Genomic DNA, 12,417 nt, shown 5'->3' on the forward strand with positions numbered 1-12,417 from the left:
GTTGATCAAGTAGATGGTTCATAGATTTTTTTTTCTCCCCTATCAAAATGATATGAAAACTAAAAAAAAGAAAACAAACAAAAAAAAAAAGTCTGAGAAGGTGTGATCTAGTTTTTCCTTCTGGCTGGAGATAAGATTGTATTCAGACCATTCCAGAAGGAGCAGCTGCTCTAATGCTGCCTATGATTTTATTGCTTTGGGGGGGAAAAAACATAATATTCCATTTGTAACATAATAGTTTTCTGTTAAAAGAACAACTCATCCATTAATATAGATTTTTGTTTTGGTAAAGCTATTTTTTAAAAATGTTAAAATTAATTAACCAATCATGGATTTTTTCCTCTTATCTGAAAAATGTCTCTAGATTAGTATGTATTCCAAAGAATTAGCATCAGTTATTAAGCTTTAGATATTTGAAAGGAAAGCATTACTTTTGCTATATTTTGCATATGGATACCTTATTTATAAATCACAAAATAACATTGATGCATGTTAAAAATAGGAATGATCAGAGCATTATTTTTAGATGAAATATTTAAGAACTTTATGGTAATTTTCTCAGAAGGAAAATCCTGTATTATTTTTATTAAGGTTTTCTGCCTTATTAGAAAATTCTTATTTTATACACAGGTAGTATAAAATCATACAAGTATTTCAAGAAGGCAGCAAAACCTTAGATGTGAATGATGAGGCATAGAAGGGGAGGTTTGTTTTATGTATTTTGAATATGCATAGCTTTTTTGTAATAAAACAGAACATTGAAAAATGGGATAAAAATATGATGAAGCTAAACTAGCTTTCTTTTCTAAATTTTAGATTGTGGAGAATCTTGAATGCCAGAATATAGAATTTCTATTTTTAATTGTAGGATAATGAAGGGTTTTTAAAAAAAATTATAATAATCTTATCCTATTATAATAGGATTAATTGTAATAATGTTAATCCATTAAAGAAAGTGAAGATGCTGAATTCAATTTCCCTCACTGGCATATCACTATGTCAAATCACAGTCCCAGATCCCGTTTTCTTTTCCTCTTCTAATTATTCTATGGATGGACATTAGAATCCTCTATGTATTATAATAACATATCACAAATGCTATGCCTGAGGGAAGAAGTGAGTGTTCTACAAGTGTAAGGGATTTGCAGGAAGTGGAAAACTCACTTGTTTGCTTTCATTCTATTTTGGCATATTTTAATTTTTGTTTGCACTATGTGGCACCTGATTTACATATCAGAACTATAAAATATTTTTCCATAGAAGAAATTTGATAGATTTATAGATTATATTATCTGGTTATAATATAACAGATCCTTATGAAATTGACAAGAAGCTTTAAAAAATTCCTGCAAAAGATCTTTAGATTGAGTATATAACACTAATAGTTATGGAGCAGAAGAAGCAAGAATGTAGCTGAATTGACACTTCTAATAAAACAGGGATTTATTAGATCAGACAAGAAGTTAGTTAAAATATTTCAAAATTTCAAAGATAATTATTTGAAATGTGAAATTATGATATGAAATTGTGATTCATTGCTTGTTAATAAACCTCACTCTAAAGTGTATATATTGTGCCTTAAAATATTAGGTAATGATAATATGAATTTTCAAATGGAAAAACAATATACATATATCACTTATAATTTTACACTTAAAAAGACACAATTTGGAGGTACATTGTTCTAATCCGTTTTATTTTTTTCCAAATGAAGAATTTTAGTCAGATTAGAACCTATTTGTTATAAAGATAAAAAATGTAATACTTTCCACTTAGTTTTTCAAGAATAACTGACACCACCATAGATTAAAATTTACTAAATGAATTTCAGTAAAAGCCTTTTTACAATTGGTGGATGGTATTAGAAAATGAACATCATGATTTAATAAGTGCAGTTAATTATGCAGTTCTGTTTGGATTTACTTATCATTGTTAGGTGTTTTTTCCCCCCAGATTTTGCAGCCTTTGAAATTTCATTATAATTAATTCAGTTTTTGAATCACTTATGAGAACTATTCAAACATATCATTCTGTGAAAAATAATACTGATATTAATTTTTAGTGAACAGAGAAGTTTTTTTGTAATACTGATAAAATGAAAAGCTCATTAAAAATTTCTGCATGTAGTGTATATATGTATACACACTACTGCATTACTATATAATTTATGAACATTTTATCTTGCTTCCTTTGTATGCAGTAACAAATAACTGTTTGATAAATGAGTGATCACAGAAACTAAAGGAAGAAAAAGATCAAGGAAGGTGAAGACTCAAGAAAAAGCCTGATTATTAATAAGATTTTTAATAGATTTTCATTGGAGTGTGGAATCTGAATTGCACGGGACTGAGGAGTAAGGGAATGCAAAGAAAATAGTACTTTTGAAACGTTTGGTGGTAAATTACAAAAAAAAAGGGTGATCTTTTGAGAGAGTAGCAGAATTAAGAGAATTGTTTTTTAAGGATAGCGAGATAACCATTTTTATAGGCAGAAGTCAAGGACAGAAGACAAGGAAGAAGGAGGACAGGAGTTAAGAGATTTTCTATCAGCTTTAGACCTATTGTCAATAAATTAGAAAATAATAAATCTGCTGAGATTTAGTGGGAAAGGTATAAGTTTGGACTTTGAAGAGTAAAGAGAAGATTCATAAATTAATAAATTCTAAATATTTAAGTGGAAAGAAAGATATTTAAAACATTGAAGGCTATATGATATCTCTCTTATAGACTCGTCAAGTTCTTGAGGAGTTGACAGAATTGCCTGTTATGGTGGAACTTGCCAGTGATTTTCTGGATAGAAATACTCCAGTTTTTCGAGATGATGTTTGCTTTTTTATCAGTCAGTCAGGTATGTTCATTTAGAGTTTTAATTATATATTTGAATTTTTATTTTACACATATTGGAATACTTTAATATCTTAGTGTCATTTATAATGATTCTAGCATATTTAGATGGCAGAAGATAGTAAAAAGTACAATGGTTATTTCTAATGATATTTTGTATAACACCTGATTGATTTTTAAAAATTACAAAAGGAAATAGCATAAAAAAAGAGCTAAATTTAAGATGATTCAGATGGAAATATAAATTTAAGATGACGGAAGGAAAATGAAAACATGATTTATATGAATATTATTTACTCTATAGGAACAATTTATTTTAAACTATGAATTTAAGGAATTTAGTTAAAACTTATGAATTAATGCATGTAAACCTTCTGTAATTATTTTTCAATATCACAAAATAATATATAAAGGTATATTTATTGCACTTTCCTTTTTAAACAGGAGAGACAGCAGATACATTAATGGGTCTTAGATATTGTAAAGAGAGAGGAGCCTTAACAGTTGGAATTACAAATACTGTTGGCAGCTCCATCTCAAGAGAGACAGATTGTGGAGTTCATATTAATGCCGGTCCAGAGATTGGTGTGGCCAGCACAAAGGTAAATTGAATTGACTCTTTCTCATATGATCAGAATATTTTAGGAATACCACATTGTGATGACCGGGTTAGCACCCTGGATACTTTAGAATCAGCCAGAGTCAGGATCAGCAAAAGTCCTTGATCTTTATTCTTTGTGGATGTGAACAGAATGGCCACATGACGTGAGAGGAATTGCTACAGGAGTTAGCCGGGAGTAACTCCGGTTTTCTTACTCACCCTCTAAATCCTCCACCCAATCTCTCTATATGCCAACAGATAAAGCCTGCACAGAGTAGTGGGCAGGGCCATTCTTTCTCCAAGCATATGCTAATAGACTATTGTCCAATTGGTAATTAGCCTTAAATGCTTGGACCTCAGTGCATTAACTCAGTTTCAGCCCATTACACCACATTTAGGATTTTGATTTTTTTTTTAGACTTGTAATGTAATTAGTACATAATATTTGGGCAGCATATATGTCATGGCATGTAATATAATCTTAAGAAAATAGACAAGAACAAGAAAGAACAATTTAAATGTTTGGAACTCAAACATGTACAGAGTTTAAATCTAATTTTCTTTCTTTTTTTTGCTCATAACTAGTAAGTTTCTTTTATTATTATTATTATTATTATTATTCTAGTTTTTTATTGACAGAACATATGCATAAGTAATTTTTAATCATTGACCCTTGCAATCACTTCTGTTCCAACTTTCTCTCCACCCTCTCCCCTAGATGGCAGGCAGTCTCATACATGTTAAACATGTTAAAGTATATCTTAAATATAATATATATGTACATATTTATATAGTTCTCTTGTTGAACAAGAAAAATCAGATTTAGAAAGGTAAAAATACACTAGGAAGAAACGCAAAAAATGCAAATAGTCCACACTCATTTCCCAGTGTTCTTTCGTTGGGTGTAGCTGGTTCTGTTCATCACTGATCAATTGGAACTGAATTGGATCCTCTCATTGTCAAAGATAGCCACTTCCGTCAGAATTGATCCTCGTATATATCCATTTCCATCACAATACATCCTCATACAGTATCGTTGTTGAGGTATATAATGATCTCCTGGTTCTGTTCATTTCACTTAGCTTCAGTTCATGTAAATCTCTCCAAGCCTTTCTGTATTCATCCTACTGATCATTTCTTACAGAACATAAATTTAATTTTCGAATTCATTTTAGTAAATATTGTTTGTACTGTTCTTTGTCCTGGAGATACAATATAATACTTGTCCTGAAGTAGTTTACATTCATTTAGGAATCAAGGAGGAGGTAAGATATGGACATAGAGCTAATATAGAAGATTAAAGGAGAGATCCAGACAAATTGCTTTAGGAATATTTAAAAGAGAAAATGTTTTCAGTTGAGTGGATAAGAGAAGGCAGAACAGGAGAGGTGGCAACTGAGGTTGAAATTTTTTTAGTAGCTTTTTTTTTTTCAAAGTACATATAAAGATAGTTTTCAACATTCACCTTTACAAAACCCTGTGTTCCACATTTTTCTCCCTTCCTTTCTCCCTACCTCCCTTTTTCTTAGACAGCAAGTAATCCAATATAAGTTAAACATGTACAATTCTAACTGAGTTGAATCTTGAAGAAAAATGAGGATTCTTACAATCTGTTTCAGAAGGGACTAATCTGCAAATGTACAGAGATGTAGGAGATGACATACTGAATTCGTGAAACCATTAGCAGGCCTATTGAACTGGAATTTAAAAGTGCTGAAGGTAGGAAGAAAGGTAACAGGAAACAAGGCTAATAATGTAGATTGAAGCTAGATTATGGAAGGCCATAAATGTCAGATCTAGGAATTTGTATTTTAGTTGCAGTAGAGAGCCTCTGGAGGTTTTGCAGTTGGAAAATTATATGGCTAGATCTGTGTCTTACTAAGATTGCTTTTGCAGCTTTGTGAAGGTTGAATTGGTTGGGAAAGAGACTATAGGTGTTGAAGCCAATTAAGTTTTTACAGTATAATAATGAACTGAACTAGAGCAGTGGCCTTAGAAGTTGAGAGAAGGGAGTGAATGGGAAATTTGTTTCAAGATTAGAATTAACAGGACATGGCAGTTAATCAGTATTAAGGAGTGAGGGAAAAATTAGGTTACTGTAATGGTGATGTTCTTATCAACAGAAATAGATAAAGGAAAGAGTGATTGGTTTATAGGGAACAAAGGATAAATTATATTTTGTACTTTTTGACTTTGAAGTGCTAGTGGTACATGGAGATATACAGTTGGCAATGGGAGAAGTAGGACCAGAGTTTGAAAGATTTTACTTCTGGATTATATTATGTATTTATGGAGGTGTGTGTGTGTGTCTATGTGTGTGTATGTACATATGCACAACACACCCATAAATAAATACATAATATATACATACACATGTGTATATATGTACATATATATTTGTATGTGTGTGTGTGTTTGTGTGTGTGTATATGTGTGTGTTTTAGTCATTTGTATAGAGATGACTCTATTGGAATAGATAGATCAAAGTTTTGGGAGAGGAGAAGAAGGACCAAGATAGTTTAGTGATCAGAAAATGAATGGAAAAAAAGAGACTTAGAAGAAATTGCTTAGATAAATAGGAAAAGCAAGAGAGAGAAGTGTCATGATAGAAAAGAATGTGTAGGATAAGGGTTTTTAAAAAAAAATTTTAAAGTTTTTTTTTAATATATTAAAGTACAAATTAAATACAAAATAAGTATATATGATGAAACCGTTAATTTTGCTGTACAAAAAAGAATTGGACTCTGAAATATTCTACAATTAGCCTGTAAAGGAAATAAAAAATGCAGGCAGGCAAAAATATAGAGATTGGGAATTCAGTTTAATGGTTCTTAGTCATCTCCCAGAGTTCTTTCGCTGGGTGTAGCTGGTTCAGTTCATTACTGCTCCATTGGAATTGATTTGGTTCATCTCATTGCTGAAGATGGCCAGGTCCATCAGAATTGATCATCATATAATATTATTGTTGAAGTATATAATGATCTCCTGGTCCTGATCATTTCACTCAGCATCAGTTCGTGTAAGTGTCTCCAGGTCTTTCTGAAATCATCCTGTTGGTCATTCTTACCGAACAATAATATTCCATAATATTCATATACCACAGTTTATTCAGCCATTCTCCAATTGATGGGCATCCACTCAGTTTTCAGTTTCTGGCCACTACAAGAAGGGCTGCTACAAACATTCTTGCACATACAGGTTCCTTTCCCTCCTTTAAAATCTCTTTGGGATATAAGCCCAGTAGTAACACTGCTGGATCAAAAGATATGCACAGTTTGATAACTTTTTGAGCATAGTTCCAAATTGCTCTCCAGAATGGTTGGATGTATTCACAATTCCACCAACAATGTATTAGTGTCCCTGTTTTCCCACATCCCTTCTAACATTCTGCATTATCTTTCCCTGTCATTTCCCAGACATTCCCTGTCTGTCTGACATGTATGTAGTGGTATCTCAGAGTTGTCTTCATTTGCATTTCTCTGATCAATAATGACTTGGAGCATCTTTTCATATGGCTAGAAATAGTTTCAATTTCTTCGTCTGAGAATTGTCTGTTTGTATCCTTTGACCATTTATCAATTGGAGAATGGTTTGATTTCTTATAAATTAGAGTCATTTTTCTATATATTTTGGAAATGAGGCCTTTATCAGAACCTTTGACTGTAAAAATGTTTTCCCAGTTTATTGCTTCCCTTCTAATCTTGTCTGCATTACTTTTGTTTGTACAAAAACTTTTCAATTTGATATAATCAAAATTTTCTATTTTGTGATCAGTAATGATCTCTAGTTCTTCTTTGGTCATAAATTCCTTTCTCTTCCACAGATCTGAGAGGTAAACTATAGGATAAATGTTTTATCAATGGAATGTTGAAAAATTGTGTATAGAAAGTTATGTTAAAAACAATAATTAATGTCTGTTTCAAAGAATAATTCACATACCTACCACATTTATTGAACAGCTACTCTATATATACACTATTTTTTGGACTATGAATAAAACTGAAAAAATAGCATAGTCCATATAGTAAAAGAGCTTCTTAATTTAATTATGTGTGTAGGAGCATATAGATTAGGGGTACATAAGTTCCTGTATTGCAAGGTTAGTATATGAAAAATAAATAGAGGAGTGGTCATATAGAGTGGCATTGATTATTTAAGGAGGGAGAGAATTGTTAAACTTAATTATAACTCCCTGAGTCTGGTGATTTATGGAATGAACAATATTGATCTAGGGATTATGGAGTTCTAGAATTAAAAGATAATGGAAGGCCTTTAGGAGCATTGCTACTTAATATTTGGTGATAGAAATATTAAGGAGAATATGGGAGGGATATGTGTGTGTGTGTGGGTGTGAGAGAAGATGTTAAAAACAATTAATTAAGAAAAAGAGTTCTGGGACCACCTGTCAGACCCCTGATTCTATGTTCAGTCTGTTGCCAAAGCTGTGGTCCAGAGAAGCAACCTTTACAGGAGGTTCTCATCATCCCCACAGATTGCTGACCAGCTGCTGCCTGTAGAACAGGGGACCAGCAGACCTCAGGCAACAAGGGATCTGTAGAGGGAATAGAAGGTGATTAAGAACCCAAAACTCAAGAGCCTTTTCAGACTACGGCTTTCAAGCTGGGCCCTTTAAATTCCAGACAAGTCACCTCTGTGGAGATGTGGTCTGGCCACTTCTCTGTGGGTATAGTAAGCCCAGTTACTGAAAACTTTGCAAAGAACATTCTTGCCATTGAAGTCCTTGGTACTGTCAAATAGTTCAGTATCATAAGCTAATCGGGTTTTATCACTAGGATTAACATTAAAGAAGAAGTATTATAATCTTTTTTTTGCCATTTTACCCCTTACGACCAGCTGAAGCCTGCTATATCAGCTCTCCTCCCCCATTACAATGTGAGCTTCTTGAGAGCAAAGATTGACTTTTCTGTTTGTATTTCCATTACTTAGTAGACTACTTTGTATATGTCACTTAATAATTTTTTTTAATTAACTAATTGTTTTGTTCAAGATGCAGATTTTGGATTCTGGAACATGACTTTTTTTGAAGATAATCTGATCAAGAAAGTTATAAATTGGGGGGGGAAAGGGTTCAGGAGAATAGTTCCTAGATAAATCAAGCTGAGTGAGATACGAAGAAAAATTATAATCCAGGAAGAGCAAAAATAAGATCTAGTAATTTGTTGGAAAAAATAGCTTGCATAAAGGAGAGAAAATGGTACTTAAGGTTCTCAGGCCAAACACAAGTGGAAAGATTATGAGTTACAAAAGAAACTATGTTAGGAATGTATGATGTTATTTTATCTTTAAAATTTGGCAGTATAGATTTAATACTGAAACATTGTAATGAATGGGTAGATGTTGTTCAGAGGGAACTGATCAGAAAGGAAGAATGGCAGAGTAATGAAATATCAAGAAAAGATTCATTCACTTGAACCAAAATTGATGAATATAACTGAGGAGGCATGATGGGGAACATAAGTAAGGATTAAGGGAAAGAGAAATAGAAGCAATGATATATGTCACAAATGTCTAGCCAGATCAAAGAAATGGATGATGAGTTTTTGACACAAGTTGCAAATCTGGCATGGAAACCACTGCCAGATATAGTATAGATAGGGGCTTAGCAGATTAATATTTAAGATTCTTCATTAGTTAAAAATACAGTGTCTAATAAATTTTTGCTTATATTGTCAAGGAGAAATTAAGGGAACTGCTACTGTGGCATTTTGGTGTCCTGAAAACAAACATTCAACCCTCTGATCCAAAACCCTGACTTCTACCTAACCTTGTCAATAATAGCCAAGAAGAGAGAAATATGCAATGCATTTTGCTAATATTAACTTATGTTGGTTATATGGATCTTGATTGTTTACAAAAGTACTTGCCTTATTAACATTCTATGAACTGGGTAGTGTAATCATTATTATCCCCATTTTATAGATGAGGAAAAAAAGATTGAGTTGAACTTTCTACTGATGACAACCCCCCCCAATCCCTCGTATATTTTCTTAGTGATAATTAAAAGTTGTTAGTGTGTGGGGTGTCAGTAAGTTATGACTTTCATGTCCTAACCTTAAGACTTGGAAAACTGTTGCAAAGAAAACTTTGTTTAAGGGATTAGATCTCATATTTATCTTGATTCATAATATAAAGGAGCAAACATTTTTAAGTGCCAAGCCCTGTGCTAATCACTAATATAATGTTTTCTCATTTGATCCTCACAATAATTCTGTAAGGTTGGTGCTTTCATTTTACAAATGAGGAAAGTGAATTAAATAGATGATATGCAGTTGCTGAGTTAATGAGTGTCTGAGGCCAGATCTGAATTTGTCTACATGACCCCAGGCCCAGTGCTCTTTCCATTGTGCCCCAGCTGCCTAATCATAAAATCTAGGGAGCTCTATCAAATCTAGATTGATAAAGTGGCACCAGAGTAGAATTCTTATCTCATAAAACCCTCCTGAACTTTGAGCTGACAATAAAATTCAATAGTTGATCCCCGTCATACATTTTTAATTAATGAGAAGATACAGAATTCAGGCCCTGATTAGAATGGAATGTTGTTAGATAAAGTTACTGAGTTCACCATGTATTTATAATTAAGATCCAGTGTTAAGTAGAAATACCACTGTTCATCAAGTAGTGGATAGTTTACTTAGAATAATATTTTACTCATGGGCTTTGGAACTTTGAGGCACAATCTGGGTCATAATATTTAAAGCTAAAAGGAACTTTCAGAAGTCTTTTAGTGTAAGCTCCATATTTTATAGATGAGATCACTGAATTTTTGTGAGATTTCTTCCTTGTCCTAACAACATAAGTAGTAAGCATCTAAATTAAATTTGAATAAAGAAACTCAGAATTCAAATTTTGTACTTCTTTCTAATTCTTCTTCCTACTCTTTTCACTCTTGATTACATTTAGAAGCATTTCTTAAAGTGGTTCTTCACATGCCTCTTTATTGCCTTTACATTTATTTTTTTCATTCTGGAATATAAATTCCTAGACTAAGTGTAGTTTAAAAATAATGTATGTTGTTACCTTTTCTTATTTAATTTCAGAATTGGTGACCCATACTGTGCTTTTTTAAGTTGTCAGATTGATCTCATGGTCTTATCTTTGCTACTTGGAGAGTAGGTTCTTCCTGGATGACATTGCATCCCTCACTAGTCTATTTTTGCAGTACTGGTACTTTCTCTCATGTTCTCCATATTCTTTTTAGTATTTTCTCTCACACACTCCAATTCACTGGTTCCAAAAAGGAAGTTATAGTATTTGTTACTTCAAATTGCTATTTTCAGGCTTTTCCTTTGTTACCATCAATCAACAATCTCTCTTCATTAATGCTGTTCAATTTTTTTTACCCATTCTAGTGACCATTACTTGTTGGCCTTGAACATTTTCCCTTCCTTTGTCAGTGCAGTCAATGCATGGATCATAGTCTTATTTTTTAAAAAGATGAATAGGTTTTCTTTTTTGACACTAGGGAATTAAGGATGAGAAAAATGAATAGCACTCTTAGAAGAATCTATTCCTTTGATATACTTGGCATTAATTAATGTTTTTGATGGGGTTGTGGTATATGTAATTAGGGATTCATGATCTTAGTTATAAAACCATATCTAATCTCTCAGATTTTACAAAACAAAGTATAGTATATTTGGTAACAATAAATAAGCAATATTAGAATGTTAGGAATGTGTAATAAGATTCAGAGAGACCACAAGGACACATCCTTAAAGTTTTAACAAAAAGATAGTTTTGAAGTCAATAAGAACTGTTAGAGATTTTCTTTACTGTCTATGTTCTTTTCCTGTGTATCAATTTCCTACAAGGCACATTTATTTGTATTGTCCTTTTTTTTTCCATGGTAACATTTTTTTTTATTATAGCTTTTTATATACAAAGCATATGCATGGGTAATTTTTCACCATTGACTCTTGGAAAAACTTCTGTTTCAACTTTTCCCTTCCTTCCCTCCACCTCCTCCCCTAGATGGCAGGTAGTCCCTTCATGTTAAATATGTTAAAGTATATGTTAAATATAGTATATGTATACATATTTATACAGTTATCTTGTTGCACAAGGAAGATTGGGGATTTAGAAAGAAGGTAAAAATAGCATAAGAAGAAAAAACAAAAATGCAAGCAAACAATATCAAATAGTAGAAATGTTATGTTGTGGTTGATAGTTATTTCCCAGTGTTCTTTCTCTGGGTGTAGCTGGTTCTGTTCATTATAAATCAGTTGGAACTGATGTTCCTCTTATTGATCCTCTCATTGTTGAAGAGAGCCACGTCCATCAGAATTGATCATCATGTAATATTGTTGAAGGGTATAATGATCTCCTGTTTCTGCTCATTTCACTCAGCATCAGTTCATGTATGTCTCTCCAAACCTTTCTGTATTCATCCTGCTTGCCATTTCTTATAGAATAGTAATATTCCATAACATTCATATACCACAATTTATTCAGCCATTCTCCAATTAATGGGCATCCATTCAATTTCCAGTTTCTAGCCACTATGAAAAGGACTGCCACAAACATTTTTGCATATACAGGTCCCTTTCCCTTCTTTATGTATGTTCCTTTCCAATCTGAAGTTATTCACCTTGTCAGACAAAACAGAAACAAAATAAATATTGAGCATCTCTTGTCTCATTTCTCCCCAATTATTATCATTTTAGCCACCACAAGGAGCAGTTTTTCCCTTCTTTTATTCTCCTCTTTTCCCCAGCATAGCTACGTTTTTCTCACTAGCCTCTGCTTCTTCTGAATCTTAGCACTCTGGACATTGTACTTTCAGTACTGTGCCAAATAAAAATAAAAAGACAAGGACAATTTTTCTAGTAGATATGAGACTTTTTCCTTGATAAATTTAGGTTTCTGAGACAGATGATATTCCATATTCCACAGAATGAGAATACAGATAATATATGTATTGATATAAAAGGAATTCTATTATTCATCTTG

General features: G+C 32.4%; 1 protein-coding gene across 3 annotated transcripts in view; it reads left to right on the forward strand.

The window, feature by feature from the left end:
• The window catches only part of GFPT1 (glutamine--fructose-6-phosphate transaminase 1), a 62,728-nt gene that overhangs the window by 39,122 nt on the left and 11,189 nt on the right, over positions 1-12,417 (forward strand). For all 3 annotated transcript variants that reach the window (XM_051975443.1, XM_051975444.1, XM_051975445.1), the window contains 2 exons: positions 2,727-2,847; positions 3,288-3,445. In XM_051975443.1, coding sequence (XP_051831403.1) covers positions 2,727-2,847; positions 3,288-3,445 — 279 coding nt within the window. The remainder of the gene's footprint in view (positions 1-2,726; positions 2,848-3,287; positions 3,446-12,417) is intronic.

The sequence above is a fragment of the Antechinus flavipes genome, chromosome 2, assembly GCF_016432865.1.
Source record: "Antechinus flavipes isolate AdamAnt ecotype Samford, QLD, Australia chromosome 2, AdamAnt_v2, whole genome shotgun sequence".
Lineage (NCBI taxonomy): Eukaryota > Metazoa > Chordata > Mammalia > Dasyuromorphia > Dasyuridae > Antechinus > Antechinus flavipes.